The 24,934-nt window shown below is 48.4% G+C and overlaps 1 protein-coding gene across 3 annotated transcripts in view; it reads right to left on the bottom strand.

Annotated features, from left to right (window-relative positions):
* CTIF (cap binding complex dependent translation initiation factor) overlaps positions 1 to 24,934 on the bottom strand; it is a 148,188-nt gene that overhangs the window by 62,281 nt on the left and 60,973 nt on the right. For all 3 annotated transcript variants that reach the window (XM_027671655.1, XM_027671656.1, XM_027671657.1), the window contains one exon: positions 5,957 to 6,033. In XM_027671655.1, the coding sequence (XP_027527456.1) occupies positions 5,957 to 6,033 (77 nt within the window). The remainder of the gene's footprint in view (positions 1 to 5,956; positions 6,034 to 24,934) is intronic.

Raw genomic sequence — 24,934 nt, 5'->3', positions numbered from 1 at the left:
GCAGCGTGGCTATTGAAAACCCTTCACAAAAGGAGTTTGCCACAAGAGGAAAAGCAGCTTAATCAGTTGAACTAATCACTGTAGGTGGTTGAGTGTCCCTGAGGGTCTGTAAAATTAAATATAATGGGAAAAGAAATATATCACAGCTTGCCTACGCTCCTCAGCGGAGCCGCCAACGGATATGGGACGTTCCCTGCCTGGCCCCAAGCCCGCCACGACCGTCCTTTGGGCTGTCCCCATGCAGGACCACGCTCACCTCCGTGCAAGACCCAGGCACAGCTTGGCTGGGATGAGCCCCAGGAGGTTTCTCAGCAGCTCAGGCTCTGAGTGGGCAGCCAGGACAGGGATGCCCACCCCATGTGCTCACCCCAGATAACCCGGTTTTCGGCGTGGGCGTGAGCGGGAGGGTCAGCGGTGCTTACACAACCCTCCTGCTTCAGGAAGAGGAAACCGTCCCTGGCTGCCACCCGGGGCTCTCCGGGGAAGGAGGATATTTCTGCCTCCCCCAGCTCTGAATCTAATTAAGTCCAGAAAGCAACACACACAAAAAACCAGTAATACAGACTGTTTTTTCCTGATGGTTTAAGTGTAAAGCCAAGTTGACGGTAGGAAGTAAATAAATTCAGTCAGTGCAAGAGGAAACCTGGGGACATTTCTGTAATCCTGTGGTCGAAAGCTATAAGTATTTGGCACACACTGAAGGGAGATGGGGAGAGCTCATGAGCCTCTTTGCTCCCAACCCCTCTCTCCCCATACATCAGCCAGGAGAACCCACACAGACTTCTGCTCCAGCTCCCCATGCAAGGGCTTTATGAAGGGTGGATTTCCCACGTGAAGAAACACCCCTCTTAAAATCCCATCCAACAGGAGAAGGAGGAGATGACATGAAACTCAGTCACAGTTAAGGGTGACTTCAAGTCACAGTCCTTTACCTGAGGTGGTCACAGTCCCCAGCATGACCTGCCTGGCTGGGACAGGCAGAGCAGCCCCTCACTGGCTCTAATCACCCCAAAGCCTGCAGACACACCACCTGCACAGAAGAAGCACAAGGGATTCCCACTTTTTCTACTGAAAAGAGGAATTCAGATGCCTTTTGCAGAGAGGGAATTGATTAACTCTTAGGCTTTTACTCCATCCTCTCAAAGACCCTGTGCTTCCCTCTGCTATCCTCTCCTGTGCTTGTCCATAGACAAGAACCACCAAGAGCCCTGTGAGGTAGCAGCCAGTATGCATGCACACCTGAGGATCTCCTCTTTGTAAGGTATTCAGCCTGATTTGACTTTTGAGTCCCACAGGATGTGATTATGATGGCAGAAACTCTTTAGGACTTCCCTAGCAACTTCTTCCTGGTCCTCAGAAAAACTGTCTCCCTTTCTCAGGTGACACAGAACTATTTCACTACCTTCGATCAGAAGACCAAGATGCAGGTAAAAACTCACCAGTCTTACCCCGTTGCAACTCCATGTATTCCCTGTAAATCCTATTTAAATTGAGCAATGTTTTTTATCATTCCTATAAGGCTGGTGCAAGCCTCTGTTTGTGCATTTCCAGGCCAAAGGATTCACCCGGCTGGACCCTCCATCCCAAAACACATCACACCAGGATGTCATTGGAACTGAAGGAGCCCTGTACAACACAAAGTTAACTTGCAGTGCTTCAACAGATACTTAAAAAATGGTGGCTTTGGGAACTTTTTGAACAACAAGGAGCCAAACTAAGCCCTCAGTGGCCCAAGGAGACCACATCCCAGCACAGCTTGTGCTCTGCTAGCAGGGAGGCATTGGGCTGGGAAAGGTCAGAGGAGAGGACCTGAGAAATGGGTCTGTTGTGCCCCATACCCCAGGTTACTTTTTTTCTTGCAGGAGAGGTCCTACCACCACCCAGGAAAACTCCCTCCTTCCCTAGAGGTGGTTCCCTATGGGAGGTCCAACCAAGTGGCCTTTGGTGCCTTTGGACATGTATGAAAAAACTTGCCCCTGCTGCTCTCCTTCCATGATCCCAGCAAGTGGTGATGCCCTCCATCACCCTCATCAGGAGATGGCAGTCACACCTCGTGACTCTAAGCCAACAGAGAACACACCAGGTGTGGGATTTCTGCCAGGAGAGGTGGGGAGGGCAGCACCTCTCCCTGGTTTCCTGCCCTGATTACAAGCTGTTTGCAGCAAGGACCTCACCACCTCCTGTAAGCTTTTACAACGCCCTGTGCAACTGAACCCTCCATCAGATGGGGCTCTGATGTTGACTGCTGTCACGGAAGAGGCATCCAGGTTTTTTAAATAACACCTAATTCCCTCTTCATCCCTGTCTTATGCAACAAATGAGGTACGCATCCACAGAAAAATCACAGAATCCCAGGTTGGTTTGGGTTGGAAGGGACCTTTAAGAACATCCAGTTCCATCCCCTGCCATAAGCAGGGACACCTTCCACCAGACCAGGTTACTCAGGGGCTCCATCCGACCTGGCCTGGAACACTTCCAGGGGTGCAACATCCACAGTTTCTCTGGGAAAAAATGACTCGTGGAAGGTAAAACCAGCACATACGCAAGGAGTGAACTATAGGTTCATGTCCATAGGGTTGCTTCTCCTCAGGGGAGGGAAAGGTGCATGACAGAGACCTCAGGGTAGGTGAGCTGTGCTTCTCCACAACGCAGTGACAGCATTTCCCGAGGAAAGGTGACGCGAAGGAAGCAGGGACAGGGGTTATTTATAGCAGGGCCGGACATCAGCATGAGGAACAAAAGGTGTTTCACTGGTCCAAGACATGTCCCCTTCTGAATGTCACTGTCAGAGGAGAGAGAAGCCCACACATGCTCTGCAATGGAATTGGTGTCATTTATAAGACCAGTTGGAAAAAAATAGACAGATTTCTGGGTACTAATGTGCTTTATCAGCTTTTTTTTATAATAGCTGTTTTATATAAAGATCCAGCCAACTTGAAACTCAGCTACAACCAGGCAAGGCCAGCTGAGCAAGGTCAAACTGGGGGTTGACACCTCAACCCAAAGCTGGATGGACACTTGTAAGTGTGACTCCTGCTCACAGGAGGACGCCAACCATGGCATCCATCACTTGGGATTTGTCAACCTTGGATGAGACAAGTCCTGGGCAGGGAGAGCCCCTGCCCCACCTAAAGGCATTGCTGGTGGGGTCTGGGGTGCTCACCACATTCAGGAGAAGGAGAAAAGCTGCCTGATGAAAACCAGCCCCAGGTGTGGCCAGGACTTTGAGTGAGGCCACACTTGCTTTTAACCAATTTAGCAGGACAGCCTCTTCTCTTCTTGCAAACCCATTGCATGCCAACCCCACTCCCGCCCTTGGCTGCTCCCATTTCTAAGAATGGTGCCTTCTGAGGTACCTTCTCCTCCGTTCTAGGAAACCAGATTTTCTTCCCTTGGGTCCAGGCGCCCCAAGCTGCTTCCTAAACCCCCTCCCAACCCATCCACCACCAAATGGCCCTGCTCAGCCTCTCCCAAGCCTCGCTGCCTCCGACGCCCAATCCACAATCTTGCAATTTTGAGTGCCTCCATAGCCAGGTAAGATTTAAAACAGAAAGCCTGTATTTCCTGGCTGTTTTTCCTGCCATAATATCTCACCCTGAGGGATTTTTATGCCACCTGTATGGCTCCACCAGACCAGAAATTAAGCTTTTCTTCCTGCTCGTCACCCCCTACTGAGAACGATGCCTCAGACATTAAGATAATAGCATTGCAATGAAGTGTGAACAGCTTTGTAGTCTGTTTGTGCTCCAATACAGTTTTTTTTCCTATTCCCTTTTTTCTGTCCCCCTATTCCTAGCCTTTCCCATCCCGTATTTCTATCCTGTTTTTCACATAAAATGACCATTCTGAGACCTAACCTATTCTAGAAATCAATTTTAAGGAGCAAGTCCCCTCTGAGGCAACTTAAGCGACATTAGAAGGACTCCTAGTCCCAAATGCACCTCAGACACAAGGGGACCCTGAAAACCCCCAGCATCAAACCATGTGTCATGGGGAGAATGAGGCTGCATGGGGAGAATGAGCCTGCTGAGGTTCCAAGCTGAAGTCTAGGGGAAGGGACCATGCCTTATCCTTTTAAAATTATTTAAGAGACTGCTTTTTCACTCCAGCTTCCTCTACACAGGCTTCTTACAATTTTGGAATTAAAATAAATATGTTTTTCTGTCTAAGCATTGACTACTCCTGCAGGACTGCATGTTCTTTCCATTTAATTTCATTTGTGACTGCTTAGGGCTGAAATGACCCCGTGTCTCCTCCAGAATGATGCTGGATCAGTCGGGTTTTAAGGCCCTTTTGCTCTCATCCTGGGATATTATCCCAGTGCTACCCAGTCTCACCCTGTGATCTTCCAACCCCAGCCCAAGGCAGTTTCTTTTGCTATCCCTCATTGCCATCTCTGTAAGAGGCAGGGATGACCTGAGAGGCTGAATGATTTTGTCTGCTGATGGTTTATCCAAAGGGACCAGAAAGAAAAAGAAACAGAAGTGCACACCTGGAGTGATCCCTCCAAGTGCCTGGTTTTTTTGGATGGGAGGGAAGAACCAACACCATGGTTCATTGCAGCTTTGGTCATGGGACTTCAGGCAGGAGACCACGTGGCTCTGAAGGTCTCCTCTCCCAAAGCATCACGCACTCTTTGGATGGCAGAGGAAGACCCACCTAGTGAGGTGAGATGGGAGCAGGATGCTCCAACCTCCACTGTGATTTTCAGGGAGCCCAGCCCAGTGCTTCAAGTAAACCCACTCTTGCAACACAGCAGAACTTCAGCTTGATTTTAACCACTTTTTGGTGATCACAGGGCTGCAACCCAGATGAAATGAGACCTTTCCCACTCCCCCCCTAAATCACAAGACTAAATTGTCTTTTAAATTGCGTACAAGAGGAAAGGAGGGAGCCCCAAAGAGAAGAGGAAGCACAGTTTGCCACTTGTGAACCGCCCTGCCCCACAGAGGAATGTTTCTAGTATGCCTAAGAAAACTCTATTCAGCTGGTTTTTTTGGTGACTTGGTAAAATTTGGGAAAACCAAACCATGCATAGGGTTAACTGCATCAGGGCTGCTCCGAGAATCCATAGGGTGACCTGAGGACACACTCCAACTGCTATTAGGTATCTGTAGGACTTCACTGAAATTCCCCCCCTGTGATGGCTCAGGTACAGATTTCAGCTCATTCTCAGAGAAAACATTGGCCGCTTTTCCTCCTGTTGAATCACCTTGCAAACTCCTGGTTTTAGAAATCCTTTATTACCCTGGATGTGCTGTCTCAGCCACAGCAGAAAAAGTCAGCAGCAATAAAGCCACATGTAATAACTACCTCCCTCATTCCTTGCTTGTTTTCACATTTAACCATAGTCACGATTCATATCAAGGACTCTACATGCCTTCAAATAATTAAATATGCATTTTACACAATTAAATATCCAATGGACCCTATTAAATTAACTCAATGGATTGAAATCACCAATGCCAAAGGAATTCAGCTGCCTGTTTAGCACATCCCCTCCTTCTCACAGACAGACATGCGAGGTTCACTGCAATCCCCTCTTAACCAAACCACACCCACTTTTCAGGTGACCCTCAAAGTCAGCAAATTTTGCTTTTCAATAGAAAAAAGAGAAAGCAAAGCCCAAGGACTCAAGCTTAAACAGATAATAGCTTGCCAGATGCCTCTTACAAGTGAGGAGATCTGGCTATGTTGGAATAATTACAAGGGGAAGAGAAGGTCCTCAAGATACTCCTGGAGCAATATAGGACATATTCCAGATTTAAAAGACAAACCAGAGGGATGGACAGACTGTATTTTCAGGATGTCAGTGCTCAAATAAGGGTTTATATATTAATCCAGTGCTGACAGCTGCTCAACAGCAGCCCTGTCTCAAGACAGTCCATGAGACAGTGGAGGAAGGTGCGAGAGGAAGAAAAGATTAAAAAAAAAGCATCAAAGAGGTTTCACCTACCTCCGGTCGTTTCTCCTCCTTCTGAACAGCTTTTTGGTGTGTGCGATTTCAGCTTCATGAGGCAACGGATGGTAACCCTGCAAAACAGAGGGAAAAGCAGCAATCAGCTCCAAGAGACAGGAGGCATCAGCACGGAAGGGGTCAGAGTGGGGCAGAGCTGTGTGCCCACATGTGAGCGTGGTAAAAGGAATGGTTCCCATCCGAGCATCCTTACAACATGCCAGACCATACAAAAGCAGGTCTGGAAAATCCAGTCTTGTTAAACCCTCTCAGGGCCCTCAAAGAGCAGGGAATAAAGTTACCTGCAGTTTCTGTATGGGAGAAACCACACGGGGCAAATCACTGGATCATGTCTGTACACATCCAAGCATACACCATTGACAGGGAATTCACCTACTTCACACACAACTTTGGTCCACCCAAGCCACCCACTTTCCCTGGGCTGTTTCCTTTGTATATTTATCCAAAACCCAGCTGTAAAAATGTGTGTCTCAGTATCCTTTTGAGGATACTGGAGGAAGCCCAGAGGAGCCACAGCTGGCAGGTCTGTGCTCTCGTGCCATTAGCAAGGGAACAAGCACAACACAAGCACCTGTCTACCATGAACAAGTCAACTCCGTGGAAAGGACAGGTGGCATACATCTTACTGGAAAAAACTGAGATGACAAGGATGTTAAACGATGCGCCCAAGCCCAAGCTGAAGGAAGACAGATTTAGATTAGATAATAGGAAGAAATTCTTTACTAGGAATTAGGAAGAAATTCTTTACTGTAAGGGAGGTGAGGCCCTGGCACAGAGAGGTTGTGGACTCCCTATCCCTGGAAGTGCTCAAGGCAAGACTAGAGGGGCCTCTGAATAACCTGGTCTAGTGGAAGGTGTCCCTGCCCATGGCAGGGGGATTGGAATGAGATGATCTTTAAGGCCCCTTCCAACACAAGCCATTCTAGGATTCTGACTCTAAGCCAAGGCAGTGGAAGAGCTGTGTGTAACTCCAGCTGCTGTCTTTCCAGTGTCCTCTTTCCACTGAAGGTGCTGACTCTGATGTGGTATGTTCATCTGATAAGGGGGATGCTGTATTTGCCATCCTACTATGGGCATGACAAGGCTTTGTTAATGCTCGTGAAGAGCTCCGAGGCTCCTGGATGAAAGGCCCTGCACATAAGTGCAAAGTGTTATTTATTTTCCAGGGACCACGGAGCTGTCATAACCATAATGAATTTTATTTATGCAGTATTGTACTTCCCCAGCTGGCCATAAAAGCCCTGTAAAAGTCGCTCCTTTTATTTCCATCACAATCTATCTCGGCCGCTGCTGGTGAATCACCACACATGAGGGGCCATGAGGGAGCAGCCTGGGCAAGGGCAAGGGCTGGGTGGGGATGTGTCTCATTGAGCAGAGGCTTTGTGACATTGGCATGACAACATAACACACCGACTTCAAAGAAAAGTCCCTCTCTCTTCGCATGGAGAGCCTTTAAAAATTACAGTTCATTTTTGTAGTGGTTACTGAGATAATAATATTTTGAGTTTCTCTGGTGGAAGACGTAATTGGAGGAGAAAGGTTGCTGGGGATGACAATGAATTTAGGCATGCAGGCCTGAGAGGCACCACTGAGCCAAAGACCATCAGGGTTCACTGTGACCACCCATCCTGACCATCTGCAAAAAGCCAGGAGAAACTGCCATTGCAGCAACCCTACAGTTCCCATGGCAGCTGGAGCCTTCTCCTTTGGATGCCTTTGCTCCTCAAGACTTCAAGCAATACAGAACTCACCAAGCCAAAATACAAAGCTATTAGAAAACGTCCAAAGGAGGGCTATGACAAAAGAGGCCAGGAGTTGGACCTGATGATCCTTGTGGGTCCCTTCCAAGTCAGGATATTCTAGGATTCTATAATAGCTTAGAATCACAGAACCCAAGAATGGTTTGGGTTGGAAGGAACATTAAAGATCATACAGTCCCCACCCCCCTGCCACGGGCAAGGAGAAATTCCACAAGACCAGCTTGCTCATGTTGAACCTTTATTATTGAGGGCTGTGGTTTGAGTCTTCCTCACCACTTCTTTTCCCAATCATTCATTTTCACTGAATGCACAGGAGGGGCTTAATATCACCAAGACCTCTGTTCCTGTGAAAAATTATTTGGAATTGGCCAATGGATACCAAACTCAACGAGAAAAGGAAGGGAAGGAGGAGACACACACAGCCCAAACACATCAGCCACATAGTTTAGGAAATGAGGCTAAAAATAGTACAATAATCAGCGAGGCTGTTCCTAATGCTGTATTACCACAGGAGGCTAAAGCTTGGGGTGTTTTTAAGAATTTAAGCTTCATTGCAGGCACACGTGCAAATACAATTACCTTGGAAAAATGAAACTATCTCCGCATAACACAAGGACCAATTTCCGAAGCCCTCATTAAAGCCTCTGCTCTTTCCAACTAGAAACCGTATGTACAGTGGTGCATTCCCACATGTCCTCCTTGCAGAGAATCCCTGTGCTTCCTCAGACCTCGACCCACCAGCAGCTGACGCCAACGGGATGAAAGACGAATTAATTACATGGGAATAAGCTCCTAATCCAAGGAGCACTCCTGGACACTGCCAGTGCCTGAACACGGGAGAACTTCGTGTCCCCGTTAGGAAAACCAAACATCTCCCTTCTCCTGCCGAGCAGTTCCCTTCCTCAGTCCTAGTCATGAGACAATGTTTTGGAAAAAAACAGTCACCGATCCCTACTCTTGTCTATTTTGGTGCCTAAACAGAGCTAAATTTGGAAGGCAGAAAAGTTGACTTTTTTTTGTGCAGCGAGCTGATGTAAAAGGAAATATCAGCAACTTTTAAGGAGGGCGGAGTGGCCAGAGAAGACCAAAGGTGATGGGTGGGTGGGGACAGGCCCGAATCCCAAGGGAACGGTGAGAGCTCTGGCTCTTGTCTTGAGGCTGCTCCCCACCACGGGTTGTGCAGGACAGCAGTGGAAGTGCCTCCAGTAGAGCCAGCTCGCTGAGGACAACGTGGATCTGAAACGCACCTTTCAGCAGACATACTCCCTATGAAGCCAAAATCTCCAAACATTTCCAAAAGGAAATGTCTCACAAGGGAGAAAACCACCCTCTGCTCTGCAACAGGTCTGTGAGAAGACCCACACCAGAGGGACAGTTTTTGCTCCTGCCTGGGCAACAGGCACCATCAAACTCAGGTGCTCATGGTTTTTCACAGGCAGGTTTGCAACTCCTCAGTGGGCAGCAAAATCACACTTGGTCTCTTTCCCACAGGGGTTTTATTTTGGTATTTATTTGCAGGTGGCTGGAGAAGGCAACAAACCAATGTTTCAGAGCTGCTTGTTCTGGAAGTGAGGGGTGTGGGAAAAGCAAAGCACAAGCAGCCCATGGTCGCAGGAAGGATTGCTAACAGGGGTAATTTTCAACTTTGGAGCTAAACACTCTGTGGTTTGCATGGTGGGAAGCGTGGAGCAGAACCTGAGACGCCCATGAGACTTCTAATGCATGTACGTTCCAATTTAAATCATAAACATAGATGCTCCAGCAAGAAAGGCCAAAAGCTCTGGAAAAGAAGGGCTGTTCAGGAATGGTCTGCTCCCTGGGCCTGTTCTCAAGAGATAGCTATGTTGTGACGTGCACACACATTGTTAGATTTTCTGGGGAAAGTAACTCTTGGATAAGGTGATACTTGGCAAGCTTAGGTGACTGTCACATGGCCAGCTAGCACACACCAAGGGAACTCTGTCACCTACTGGAATTGCTGCAAACAGAGGTCAGAGGGAGCAGGTCTGAAGCCCATGTGCACCGTTTTTGTGCTTTACCTTCCTCATGAGGGTGTCTGTCCAACCTTCATCCCTGTCCACTTGCCTCTGGGAATCCAGAAAGCTGGCAGCTGCCTCTCTGCTGCCCCAGACCCACTTACATCAAACTTTAATGAAAGAGCAAATAAAAAGCTTTCAAAATCTCGTTGGCAATCTGCAGGAACAACCCAAGAACCTTCACCTCTTCCCCCATGGATACCTGCCCCTCCCCAGCAACATCTCTCTCCTGATCCCACCCCACATCTCAGCTCAGTAACCTGCAGGATACTGGCTTAGGAGTGACATGAGGAAGAGAGGCAGGAACAAAGGAAGGAAATGGTTGGCTTTAGTGCTACCCTGCTAAAAAAAGGAGCTTTGCTATCATTTTTATCATGCCTCCTTTGCAGCAGCATCATCTGGAGAAGCTGGAGGAAAGCACCAGCTTGGTAAATTGGTAGAATCGTAGAATGATTTAGTTTGGAAGAGACCTTAAAGACCACTTAGTTCCACCATCCCTGCCAGGGATGGGGCAGCCACAGCTTCTCTGGACAGCATGTGTCAGGGCCTCACCACCATCAGCCAGGAATTCCTTCCCAATATCCGATCTATCCCTGCCCTCTGGCAGTGAGAAGCCATTCCCCCTTTTCCTGTCCCTCCAGACCCTTGTCCCAAGTCCCTCTCCAGCTCTCCTGGAGCCCCTTTAGGCCCTGGAAGGGGCTCTCAGGTCTCCCTGGAGCCTTCTCTTCTCCAGCTGAACATCCCCAGCTCTCCCAGCCTGGCTCCAGAGCAGAGGGGCTCCAGCCCTTGGAGCATCTCCATGGCCTCCTCTGGACTCGATCCAGTAGCTCCATGTCCTTCTGCTGTTGGACAGCAGGTGGGGTCTGCAGGTGGGGTCTCACCTATGGGGCAGAGGAGTAGAATCCCCCCCTCCCCTGCTGCCCACGCTATGGGATCAGCCCAGGGCATGGGGGTCTCAGTGCCAGCACACACGTCCGGGGCACATCCAGCCTCTCATCCATGAACACTCCCAAGCCACAGGGAGATAAGCAGGAATGAGGTGTGGGGGGGTTTTCTGTCCCTGTGACCACCCTGAGGCAGCAAATGACAGCAACTCCTCTGGCGTCTGACAACAACTGCCTTACAAAAGGGAGGGTCCTATCTGGGACCAATCTACACCCTCCCTCCTTCTCCACCTCTGAAGTGCAACAGTTGCCCGAGGTGGCCGAATTTGTGGGTGTTTCACAAAGACTAGAGAGGCCACTAGATGTTCAGGTTCATTGCTTCATCCCCATGGTCTTCATGTCTAACACATCCTGACTTTCAGACGTGAAACACTCCAGAAAACAACCGTCTTCATCATCTCACACCAACTTATTCAGTCCCTTCCATAAACACTCCCAGCCTGTGATGGTCAAGCAGGTGAAGATGCCTGAACTGGAAACAGCAACACTGAAACCCTGAGTGTGAACGAAAAGCTGAGAAAAACAACTGGACCGATGGGAAAAAATTCTGCTGATGAGAGAAGGAAGAGAAATGATCCGACCACTCCAGGATCAGTCTGCAGGAGGTTTATCTGAAGAGCCTTTTGTGCCCTCAAGTAACATCCGCCCTTGCTTATCTTAAGCAAATGGTTGCAGAAGGCCTGAACTGAACAAACAGGTTATTAGGCCTGAGGTAGGAGCTGGGAGTTTCGCTGGGTTTTATGGCACACAAAGTTCAGGGTGGGATTTATTTTCCGGGGGAGTGGGAAGGGTGAGGTGGGGCTGGGATCACGGCAGCCCCGAGGACACCCCATCTGCCTGTGCAAAGGCAACAGCAGAAATACCAAGGTTGGAGGGAGCAAAAAAAGATAAATATATTGTAATTCCAGACATGATCAGCAGAAACCAACCCAGTGAAATGCAACACCCCATGATAAGGCTTTCACCTGCCTATAGGGTGGATTATCCACAGCAGGAAAGCCTGAGACAGCACAGAGCTGCAGACACATTTAACTTTCATTAAAGTTAAATGTGTGTGCCAGTCCCACAATCCTGGTGCCTATGGGCTGGAATGTGCCAATATTCAGTACAACCATCCCAGGTATGCCACTGCACATGAATAACACCTCCACACCAGCAGCATCCCCATCATCTCTACCCACCCAAGGCCAGCATTTCTAGTGCAGGTGATCCTAGTGGAAGATGTCCCTGCTCGTGGCAGGGGCATTGGAAAGTGATGAGCTTTAAGGTCCCTTCCAAACCAAACCTTTCTGTGATTCTGTGATTCAATGCTATATCAACATCTGTAAGTCCTGTGGGCAATTCCAGCAGAGCTATCTCTTCAGAGGCCACCTGCCTCTTCCCCTTCCAGGAATTCCCACGGCTCTGGTCTGTCACATGAGGGGACTCTCTCACACAAGGGGAATTTTTTACCTCTTGAAAGGAGAGAGCTGAGGCACAAACCAAAGCCTTGACCTGGTCTGGAGGCCATGGAAGGACACCAAACACTGTCAGGAAGCCACATGGAAATTATTTCCTCTCTGTTAAAATGTAAGTGATAAATCTGTTCCTTCAAATTGCAAGCTATTCATTTTTTCCTGGAAGGTGCTTACAGTAAGAGTTGCTTCTGAACAAGGAAGCAGTTGGTGCTCAACATCCATGGAATAGAAAAAACAATTTTACAAAATACTTCCCACACAAGATAAAGGGCAGGTAAATCCTTACAACACCTGATGGTTGTGGCTCTCCCATCCTTCCTCACCCACAACACAGCACACATGGGTCCCACAACCTTTGAGGACACCTTCTCAGTCATTGGAGGCAGGGCTAAATTAAACTATAGGGATGACAAAGTTAGTTTCCAGCCACCCAGGAGTGGGAAAATGAGCAAAACTCTCACAGCTTTGCCACCACTGATCCAACAAGTCCTGTGGTGGAGAAGGGACCTCGACAGTAGGATGTGCTTGCCCGATGAATCATTCCTCAAAGAGGAGTTCAAGGAGCATTCAGACAACGCTTTCAGGGACAGGGTAGGATTGTTGGGGTGTCCTGTGCAGGGCCAGGAGTTGGACTCAATGATCATTCTGGGTCCCTTCCAACTCAGGACATTCTATGATTCTAAGTCATTCCATGGGAGATGTCCTGGTTTGGAGGATTTCCTGATTAACTGCATCTTCGGGGGGCACACCATAAATCACAGCAAAGGCTGAGCATGTAGCTGCAGCACACCTGCCTCAGTGATGAGCACATTAAAGGAGACTCTCTCTTCTCCCCCAAAAAAAGGTGGAAGCACAGAGAGGAGACAGCTGTGGCTGCGATCAGGACTGTCACAGCTAAACATCAGTCTTTAGTTATCATTAAAAACACAAGCACTATTTCCTAGGGGGCTCTCCCCTGCCACAGAACCCCAAGGACACAGCCTCCTGGATTCCCACCTGCTGAGTGTTAATGCTGAGTGTTAATGCTGGCGTACACAGTCCCTCTCACAGAATAAAGGGTGTTTTCATGAATTACAGACTCTACACAGGCAGTCCCAGACCTAAAAAAGTATAATTTAGATCCTTGTTTTCCCATCACCTCTCCTTGGTGTTTGTTACTGGCTCCTGGCAGAGAGCAGACACACAGCTAGAGGGAAGACAGCATTGAAAATGGCACTAAACTCTTGGTAGCAGCTAAGCTGTCCCACCTCATCCCTCTGCATCCAGCTCTGGGACGACACAAAAGACTCAGAGAATGGCAGAACAACCCAGCATGAAACTCCCTGTGCGGGGTGAAGGATGCAAATGCAATTAAAGCATCAGAATAATTAGGCAAAGCATCCCAAGTGAAACATAACCTGAAACCTTCCTCAATGCCTTCTGCTGATTACTCACAGCGAGTTTTCCGGGGTCTATTTTTAACTCTCGGCCCCTAAGCTCCTGAATTATACATAACTCAGAGATAATAAAACTTTAAAAACCAGGACAAAGTCTCCTAGGAGGAACTACCCCTGCAAGCACACACGTACACACATCAGCACAACCGGGATGGGCAGAAAGAAAAGCCCAGCCAGTGCCACCAAGGCCCAGCTAAGCCACGGAGATGGGGACAGGCTGGAGACACTGCTGCGTTGAGACAGGGTGCTCCAGACACTCCAACACAGACACACGGTGCCATAGGAAGAGTATAAATAACAGACAAAAGAAATCCCCTTTTGTTACCAGAATCCGCAAATCCCAAATCAGTTACGAGCTGACTTAGGAAATGGAGTTTTTCCCATGTTATAGCAAAATGGGAACAATACTTTGCGAGTGGAAGTAACTCTAATTGTTTTAACTGATGTTATTTTAGTGTTGTTTAGGTTTATTGTTTATTTGTATGTATTTCCTCTACCCTGGTCAGGCCTAAAAACAAACTGTACTGTCAGCAGTAAAGCATCCCATCCATAAATAAATACATTTATCCAGTAAGTATAGATATAATCACACCATTGCTTGGAGTCCTTAAACACAGAATATTTAAAGAATCACTAAAATAAATCGCATTGATGACCTGGGCTTGCTTTTCCCTGGAAAAGGGAGCCTTTTTCAGCTACTATTGGGAATAAATACGGCCTCCATCACTTGAGACCAAGACAGGCTGTTTGGTTTGCAGTCTGTCCAGGTAGCCCAAGCTCATCCTGAAAAAGGGCTGCTCTACTCTGAAAAGCTTTTCCTACATTTTCCTTGGCTTGCACTAGTTTGGGGGTGAGGGAGGAACTGCTGTAGCGGGGAATTAAAAGTGTTATGAGGTTGCTATGGGAATATTTGTAACTAGAGCTATTTCAGTACCTCTGGGACCTCACATTTCTCTAAAATACGCTTTTCCTCTACATTTTTCATGCTCCCCAGCCTGGTTTTTCCTGGTACCTCGTCCCCTTCAAGCCCTCATTTGTGCAGCTTGCTGTGCTGTTTGACCATGGCTCTCCAGCTGAGATGAAGCAGGCAGGTGAGATGGCAGGAGGTTCCTTCAATCCCCATCCTCCCTCAGCACCTCCCCAACTGTTCCATCGTGGTGGATGGCGTCACAAGGAAGAGACCTGCAGGCAGAACAGGGGCCTTCTCTAAAAATTTTTAAGGTGACCTACAAACAGACCCCACAGGACCTCAGGGAGTTTGGGACCAGAGCCCAGGTCACCTCTAAGCTGCTGAATCTCTGTGCAAACCCCAGTGTTGGTACAGCCTCCTCTGGCCAGCTGTGCTGCAACCTCAGCATCGCTCCCGGCAGGTGGTAAGGGCTGTATTCAAATATATCTTCATTTCACCCTTATTGTTAACAAAATATTGTGTTTTCCATGCCCATCTGCGCTACGCCCCAGAACCAGGCTTCAAAAATCTGCTCTTGGGTGGACCCAGGTTTCAGCCGAAGGAACTTCAGATCATGGAAGCTCCCAGGATTTGGGACAGCACAACAGCAACGAAAACCCTTTATTTACAGAGTGACAACTTCACAGCTCTACACACAAGAGGTGGTTTGCCTTTTCTTTCAACATCTGGTAGGTCCAGAGGCCACCAGGAGAACCATCTCACTGCTCAGCCCTTGGCACTTCTCGTTGGATTCCTTCCAAGTGTGTGAACTTTTTTCAACGCTCTAAGATCGCAGGCAATAGTTAATAACTAAACGAGCGTTTTTTGCCATTATCCATAACACTGTGATCCATACACTGCGCTACCAAAGCAAACGGGAATTTTGCCATCAACCTGAATAGGGTCATGGTGGTGGCAGCCCGTCTTGGTCCACCAGTGGACCATTCTCATAGGCCTCCGTGGCTGAAGCATGGTCCTTTCCTTCTCCAAGTCCCTTGTATTGTGCTGGAAACATTTTCCCACAACAGATATTCCTGTTCACAGTTGGCTGAAGACAGAGCCAATGCACTTTCCCCAGGATTACAGCACAAAGAGATGTCTTTTCCCCTCTCTGAAGTAGCTGCTTAATCTAGTTCAGCCCAGAGAGAGCAAGCAAGGATCCCATACCTCAGCCATCCCAGCTTGGAAAATACCCCAACATGCAAATCCTATAAAAGCCTTCTTCTTCCCTTTGAAAAGTCCCATTCCTTCATGGGAGTGTGGGCTGTGCAACACAAGGGTTTGACTTTCTCCTTGCCAGTCTGTACCTGGGCAGAAGAAACTGCTTCTTAAGGGTCCACCTGATCCCTCCCAGGATTTTCCTTTTATGCTTCCAGGATCTGAGATCCCTCCTGCTGCAATGGGTTTTAATGCAGGGAAAAGCACAGAAAACGTGATGCACTTGCCACAGAGTATCACTCATATCACATCATATATTAATTAGGCTGGTGATTTTTCACTGATGTTTTGCCTCTTCTGTTAATTTCACGTTGGTCATGAGGACACACCTTTCAGGTGTTTCATCAGAACCAAGCAGGGACGAAAAAGATTAGATTGAGATTGGATATTAGGAAAGATTTCATCACAGAAAAGGCTATCAAGCCCTGGTACAGGCTCCCAGGGCAGTGGTGGAGTCACCATCCCTGGAGAGATTTAAAAGACCTGTAGATGTGGCACTTGGGGACATGGTTAAGTAGTGGGCTTGGCAAACATGGGTTAACAGTAAGATCTGATGATCTTAGAAGTCTTTTCCAACCTAAACAATTCTACAGTTCCATAAGAATCAGCATCAAAACTCAACAAACCAACACAGCTCTCGGATATATTTTCATGTGTTAAGTGACCAGCACTAAAGACTGCTTACTGGGATGTCTTGTGTCATGTTGTCCCTCCTCATCACAGTTTTTTCAACTGCTTTCTAATCTCCTTGATGCTCTCCTAGCTGGCAGGATTGGGCTTGTATGACAGGCTTAGCTCCAGAAGCTGGAGAGAGTCTGAGACAGTGGCCACCAAGACCAGTATGGGCAATGAGCAGAACAGGACACAACAGGAAAACTGGAGATGCCCTGTGTGATGAGCAACTTGGAAGTGGATATCAAACTGCTTGTTAGCAGAGAGATGGTAATTTTGGCAACCAGCACATCTCCTATGCCCATTCAGCTGGCTTCCTCCTCTGCCCAGGACTCCAGCCCATCACCATCAGCACCATACCCATAAGCATCCCACAGGTGCTGTGCCTTCACGGTGGCTCTGAAGTCACACAGGAACCCTAGAGCAGACCCAGGATGCAAAAGATACACTCCACACTCACCTGGATAGCTCTCCTGTGGCCTTAGATTAGGTAGACAAGTATCCCACTGGAAGTGGTTTTAGACAACCTCGCTGGCATTCTCATATAGATGAAGGAGGGTAGATTAAGATTAGATTAGATTAGAAAGAAAATTTTCCCTGTGAGGGTGGTGAGGCCCTGGCACAGACTGCCCAGAGAAGCTGTGGCTGCCCCTGGAAGTGCCCAAGGCCACGTTGGACAAGGCTTGGAGCAACCAGGTCTAGTGGAAGGTGTCTCCCTGCCCATGGCAGGGTGGTGAAACAAGACGAACTTTAAGGTCCCTTCCAACCCAAACCATCCTATGATATTACTCTTTGCCCGCTTCATATACACCCATGCATGAGATGCTAAAGGCACGTGGGGTCCTTCCTCCTCCGTGCATCTCTGCTGGGATCAGAGACAATCCAGCAGGCCGGGATCTCTCAAGCCTGCCTTTCCCAAAAACAAGTCATCAGATGTCTGCGACTCTGTGCTTGGCAGCCTCGGCCTTTCTCTCCTTATCACTGCCAGAAATTATTCACTTAACATCCATGGCCTTCCGCCAGCAGGAGCGCGGCACGAGGAGCAGAACCGTCTCCTCCGCTCCTCCTGCAAACCAAAGCAACAAAAGCAAGGCTCTTCCTCAAGCAAAAAAAAAAAAAAAAAAAGGAGAAGAAAAAAAAAATTCCCACCAGCTAAGAAAAGCTGGAGGTTAATATAAATTCCATGGGTTTGAGGGGGAAACGGAGCTGCATTCAAAGACTCGATGGCTAACCACGCTTCCTTCAGTCTGGCAACTGCCCGCTCCCCCGGCAGAGTTATTGAGGAAGTTAGACGAGTGCTGTATTTGTTCCAGCTGCAGATTTCCCTTAACCCCTGGTACCGGTGTTTTCAAAAAACACAGATCTTCTTTTCTGATGGTGGCTTTTCATTTTCGTGCGTGCCACGTCTGCAGTTATTAGCTCTAAGCGCTGCCATTTGTAGATTAAATATAAAGAAAAAAAACCCCACTGCCATTCTAAGAAGTCCAGGCTGGATGAGCAAAACGGGGGATTAAAAGAAGGCTTTCAGGAATTAGCTTGGAACAGGAAAGAAGATGATAAAGCCATTATAAAAGCTTGGGCTAATACAGGAGTCCTTTTTGTTGTGTTAATGCAGCCACACAAATTCCTATGAAGATTTATTAGTCAGGTCATAAAATCTGTTCTCCTTCCTTTTCTGATGATAAAATCAAGATTATTTACCTCCACTAACATGTTCATTTCTCTCAATTTAGAGGAAAAAAAAATGATGTATTTTTCCAAGAGTCTGTTTGTGGTGTACAAATGGCTACAGGTGAGGCTGATGTCTTCAGAGTGGAGCAATATAGATGCTGAAATTCAGGTGCCTGTTTAGAGACTACACTGTTTGGATGCACAGCCCCAGGCCTGTGGTACCCAATGCTGAATAACTTGACCAAGCTGGAATACACAGCACTGTCCCCTTCCACCACCCCAGACCTGCTATGACACGCGCTGTCCCACGGAACTTCAGCCCAGTAAAGCATTTACTTTATGGGAATCTGCTCCTAAGTCTACTATTTGCCTTGGCCCACAGCCAGCCAAGCACTTAGGCACATGCTTAAAGTTAAGCACAAGAGTAAACAGATTGAAGTCAGGGGGACTTAAAATTAAGCACATATTTCAAGGATTTGCTGGATAAGGGCCTTAACCCTGGTGAGCAGCGTTTAACTGGGATGATTCCCAGCTGATTAGCTCCCCCTTTTCCCCTGCCTCCCCTCCATCGGGCCAGGCAACAAACGGTTTCTGTTTTGCCACCATGCTGAAGGCCTGACTTTAAAGAAGCCTTGTCAAGCCTCCAGGCAAAGCATGTCTTTCTTTAATTATACCTGCCTGTGAAATACCTTCCAGAAATCCCCACCCAAACAAAGCCTCAGGAAAGGAAATAACGGAAATTCTTGATGGTTTCCACGGGGGAAGCGATCCGAACCAGTGAGACAAGGCGCACGTAAGACGAGGCTGATGACTGCTCCTACTGTACACAGCTCCCAGCCCGGAGACACTCCTTACAGCTCCAGCAGAAACTCAAAGCTACCCCAGCCCTCATCTCCCAGGGCAGGAGCCCCCTTGAACCTGTCCCCTGGATGTGTCTCTCTGCACGTGTTAAGATCTGAAAAGCCATTTGGTGGACAATTCTGGTGGAAGAAGAAGGAAACCTGCAGGACTGTTTTTTTTTTTGTTCTTTTTTTGTTTGTTCCTTGGTTGGTTTTTGTTTGGGTTTTTTTTTCCCCTTCTATGTCCTTTCATATAGGCTTTTAAACTTTATTTCAGTTGCATTTACCCATGTTAGGACCTTGGTGGCTGCGGGTGTGTGGGCAGGTCTGGCAGAGTGAAAGCCCTCTTGGCACAGAGGCAACCCCTCCAAACAGGCATCAACAGGCAAGTCTTGGAAGACATGCACAAAACAGACAAGCAGAAGGTTAGAAACCTGGACATAAAGATGGAGATCTTCTGTTGATTTCTTCAGATACAGGACTCCTCTCATCAAGGAGCAGCAACTTGCCTAGACTTGACAGTGAGCTAATGAAACATCACAAAGTCCCACTCCCATTCCTCACCTGTCCCCATCCAATTCACTTCTAACCATCCTCTGCTCCATTTACCTGAACACTCAGTCCTTTCCACCAGGGCATTAATGACTGACTCACCTGTGATAAACACAGCAAATAACCAAGCACCTTTGGCAAAGCACCTGCGAAAGATGCCTGGATCACTCCATCCAAACTGCAAACCACTCTAGGTGACCACTAAATGATCAATTTTCACTGCAACACGTGCAGAAAGACTTCTGCATTGCCACAACACCTTCCTTTTGACCCAGCCTCATCTCAGGGAAGCTACCTTGGACCTCCCAGAAGAGCACAGCCACCAGCTGCTGCTCTGCAGCCTTGCCCTTCCTGAATCAACAACTCTCAGAAGTTGAGGACTGGCAGAATAAATTCAAGTCCTGCCTTGTATGCAAACTGCACCATGAAAAGACATGGCAAGCAGAAGCCAAACAAAGCAGTTTTCTTCTCCTTCAGACAGGAATGTCAGGACGGTCAAGTAGTCACAGAGCTCCACCTCTCACGCAGCAGGTTCCCAGCCTCAGGTGCACTTGCAACCCTTGGAGCTACTTGCACTCTGTTTTTGTGGCCTCACTGGCCACTGGCAGCTGGGCACTAGTTCTTTGGAACAGCAGCAAAGGAGCTGTGTATTGGAAATCTGTCACACTTCACCTGCCCTCCACCAAGGTCAACATAGCCCATGTAATAATCATTTATTACTCTACTTGGAAGCACCACCAAAACCCTGAAGCAAGACATTGTGTGCAGGGATCAGAGAGTGCCAGGAGAAAAGTAGCATAATACCAAGGCTGAAAGAAGAACCCGCAGCTCACTAGCTTTTACCTTCAAACACGGGCACTTGTAAAGGAAAAAAAGAGTTTCAGTAAAAAACCTGTTTGCCTAAGCATTTATAAATTGAACTACAAGTAGCCTTCCTTTCAACTAAAAGACCCTGTAGTGTGTGTAGTCCCAAAACTGTGGCACTGCAAGAGGGGTGGGGATGAGACCCTGAATTCCTCCCTGGCCATGACAGAATCACAGAATATGCTGAGTTGGACAGGACCCACAGGGATCATCGAGTCCAACCCTCAGCCCTGCACAGGCCCATCCCCAAGAGTCATCCCATTGTGCCCCAGAGGATCATCCAAATGCTCCTTGAGCTCTGGCAGCCTCGGTGCTGTGCCCACTGCCCTGGGGAGCCTTTTCAGTGCCCAACCACCCTCTGGGGGAAGAACCTGTTTCTAATATCCAGCCTAAACTTCCCCTGACATAACCACACCGTTCCCTTAGGATTTCAGGCAGGACATGGGGCAGCTCTGCCTCATCTCCATTTCCAGGGCTTCTGCTCTGTCTGACAGTTTTTCATAACTGTGTCCAACTCTTGGAGCACTTGCAGAAGAAGAAGAGTTTCCGCCCACCCACCCTGACGATGCAGACGAGGGGAAAGAGGAGCTGCCGCTGCGCTCTTTTGGATCATGCCGGGTCGCACGTACGTTTGAAGTTGGCCACCCAGTTCTCAGCAGCCAGGAGCAATCTTGCAACGGCTACTTCCTCCACCGCTCTCGGGGCCGATCTTCAGGAAAGCTCTGTAGTGCGAGGAAATCCTGACCATCACCACCAGAGCGTTATCGACACAGCAAGGAGATAATAACGACAGGAACTGCCTTGCGGCAAAATCACCACCATGATTCATGCGACTGCCTGGTGCCAAAGTCCAGCGAGCTGGGACACGGCGACAGGAGGTCACACATGCTATTAGCGGGTTATTGCGCCAGGAAAAGAAAAAGGTGGGTTCCTGCAACTTGATGAGCATCGTACACTCTCCCTCTGGGAAATGCATCAGATCTCCAGCGCGTGATACGTGGATTATTGCGTTGAACTCGGCTTCTCTTAGAAGGCCACAGGCCCCACCTTCTCCTCTGGAAGGGCGGGTGGCATCTAGCCTGGTAGATGCTGCCTGGAAAGAGTATCACCACTGGGACTGCTCTGGATTCACCGGAAATACCACAGAATCCACAGCAGCCCTCTGATCCGTGCACAGCCTCCTCCCCAGAGAGATATAGGTGACCTTAATGACAGACAGGACTGGTGGCACATTGCTGTGGCCCCACAGCACTTCTCAAAGACCTTCTACTCCAGGGATTGCTGGCTGAGACCTTCCTGGTCCGTGACATGCATCTGAGGAGTAGCAGGCATGTCATTAAAGGCGCTGGCTTGAAAAACTGGGTGCCCCCAGGTGGTGGTGAATCCCTGGAATGAGCACAGCATGTCAGGCAGCTGTGCCTCCTTCTCCTCCCTTGCTGGAGACCTTACACCTGCAGCACACAGGCTTTGCACCGGCGCTGTGGGAGCAGCAGAAACTCCCCACCTTGGACAAGCAGAGAAATGGAGGAGCTCAAGGGCTGGTGACACACAAAGGTTCACCTCCCTCGGTGGGGATCTGGCCACTTGTTGAGCAGACGGCGGGGAAGGTGCTGACGTGGCATCATGAAGGAGCACCCAGACATGGCAAGGGGACGGATTTCCCCCCACCATGAGAAACACCCATCGGTACCTTCTCCAAGTGTAACAGTGCACCAGAAATAGAGCCCCTCAGAGACTTCATTTTGTTCTCTCTTTCTTGTTTTTTTTTTTTTCTTTTTGCAGGATTCCTAAGTTCATGGACTCTCTCTTTAATGTCACATGTGTGGCTCAGGTCCCTCAGGCCCCAGCAGAAGCAGCCTGGGATATTTGCACAGACCCCTCACAATGGAAGGAAGAGGGTGTAGGAGGGAGGATCAGGCTGCTGACCCCTTTATTGTTCTTGGGCCAGAAGAAAGCTTCCTCCTGGCTTAAGAACCACGGCGCTGAAAAAGTTTTCCAGCCAAAACGAGTCAGATGGAGTCACTGGGTGGTGGTTTTTATTATTTTTTTTTTTCTTTCTCCTTCCCCTGCCTCCCCCTTCGGTCGAGCGACAGGGAGTCATAGGGTTGTGCTCCATTCACAAAATACCTGCTGCACATCACGTAGTCCTTCCCCCCGACGGTGGGGAAAGGCGCTGTAACCCAAGCAAACGAAAATAAACCATTTTTTTTTTCCTTTCTCTGCAGATTTGAAAAAAAAAAAAAAAAAAAAGGGAAGAAAAGGACCCCGCTCCCCGAGCGGCCGGCCCCGTGTCGCGCCCGCGGGGCCGGGGGAGGGGGGGGGGGGGGGGGGAAGAAACAAGACGACGATATGAAAGAAAACAAAAACCAGCAAATTCTGCTCCGAAAGGATTAAATGGAGGTTTTCCAAAAAAACACCCCGCCATTATATAATGAGGCTTAGCTCGGAGTCACCGGGGTCACACGATGCAGCAGACTGGAAAAACCAAAGCGCAGTGTAGCCTTTGAATTGTTAAGCCAACCATAAAAAAAAAAAATAAAACAGAAAACCGATATTGTGATTGCACGACAAGGTGGACGCTCGTATATTAATGGTCAGGGTATTCTTTTTTTACTGCTTTTGCTCTTTCTGGCTGAAACACCATTTCAGTGCGAGTCCGACTCCTTGCCTCTCCGCTCGTAGGGGTGGTGACCTGTTTTGCGGGGACACTGCTGGTGCTGGGCAGCGATGCCACAGGGAACACGGGGATTGCACCAGCTCCTGAAGCCTTAGGACACGCAGGGCTGGCTTTGCACTCACAGCAAAACCAACCATGAGTGCAAACTCTACGGCAACAACCCAGGTATCAAACCCCATCGCTGTGTTTCCAGATCAAAATTTGCACACAAGGAGATGATTTTTCAGCACGTTGGTTGCACCTACAAGTTCAGCCATGATCCACAGTCATCTGCTTAGTCCCCAGGTTATCCACAGTTGAGTTGTTTGTACAACCACAGGCTATTCTGAAGCTCCTTCATCCTTCATGTCTCCCAGTGCTGTCTAAACCAAAGATAGAATCATACAATCACAGAATCATTTGGGTTGAAAAGCCCTCTAGGATCATCGAGCCCAACTATTCCCCAGCACTGCCAAGCCCATCACTAAGCCATGTCTCAAAGTGCCACATCCACATGGCTTTTAAATCTCTCCAGGGATGGGGACTCCACCATTCCAACATTTGACAACCCTTTCCGTGAAGAAATCGTTCCCTAATATCCAATCTAAACTTCCCTTGGTGGAACTTGAGGCCATTCCCTCTTGTCCTGTTGTCTGTTAGCTGGCAGAACAGACCAACCCATCACGGCTACACCCTCCTGTCAGGCAGGTGTAAGATCCCACTCCAGGGCTGAACAACCTCCAAGGACAACAGGGGTGGGAATAAATCTTCGACAAGAAGAAAACTTTTAAAAAGCCCACCCTAGCTGCCTGCTTTTGGAAATCCAAGCTTTCACTGACCACAGGCCCAGTGGCTGGAGCAGACCAGCCACGGCCATCATTCCGTGGTGTGCCGAGGGAGTCCAGCAGCAGCGGTGGGATGGTACCTGGACACCATCCTGAACTCGTGTTTTCTTTTAAATTACAACAAAGGCAAATCTGTGCTTCACATTTCAGTGTCAAAAACTGGCTTTGGTCTGGATTATTGTTGTGGAACAGTAATGAAAAATTTCTGCTGCTCCTTCAGAGCATGTCCATGCAACCACCGACCCCAAATCTTCTCATTCTTATCCAGAAAACACGCAGCAACCTCAACGTAAGGAATATATATTTTTCTATTGTATTTGTGCATAGCCCTTAGAGGAAGCCTGGCCAAATGAAGGTGTACACAGCCCACCAACTTGAAGGAATAATGTTGCTCACAGATGCGTGATGGAGCAAATGTCAGCAGTTCCCTCCCCAGAACTAACAAGCAAAAGCAATCCATATCTTCTGTGATACCTGCTTATTTTGCCCAGCCAAGGGGTCCTATTTTTCTCAGCCAAAGGGAAACAAACAGCTCCTACAAGCACACATATTTTCTTTCCGTTTGGATGCCCCAGAAGAATATACAATGAGAAACAAAATAATGAAGCGGGTCACAAAAGCAGGAAGAAATGAAGCTTTATCATCCTCCAGTGGTTTCTCTGCTCATACATTACAGGAATTATAAAAGAAAAAGAATTAAAAAGAAAGCAAGCCAACAATGAGGAGTTTCTCCACAGAAGTACAAGCAGGTGAAGGGCAAAGAAGAATAATCCTGGGAGACATGGGCACTGGAGCAGCACCATTTGATCAAAGGTGTGCAGACCACACTCCACTCACTATTCCTATCAGCCCCAACGAAATCCTTCAAACCCACCATCCAGCAAAGACATTTTGGGGAGATGCCATAGAGTTTTCTTTCACTGACCATGCCAGCACACACTGGGGCCATGTCTGGAGCCAGCAGAGAAGTTCATGGAGTATCCCTGGAAGTGTTCAAGGCCAGGCTGGATGGGGCTCTGAGCAATCTGGTCTAGTGGGAGGTGTCCCTGCCCATGGCA

Source organism: Neopelma chrysocephalum, unplaced genomic scaffold, assembly GCF_003984885.1.
Source record: "Neopelma chrysocephalum unplaced genomic scaffold, ASM398488v2 Primary Assembly neopelma1_97116, whole genome shotgun sequence".
NCBI classification, from domain to species: Eukaryota; Metazoa; Chordata; class Aves; order Passeriformes; family Pipridae; genus Neopelma; species Neopelma chrysocephalum.
The sequence above is the reverse complement of the archived record's forward strand: the minus strand, read 5'-3'. Positions and strand labels throughout refer to the sequence as shown.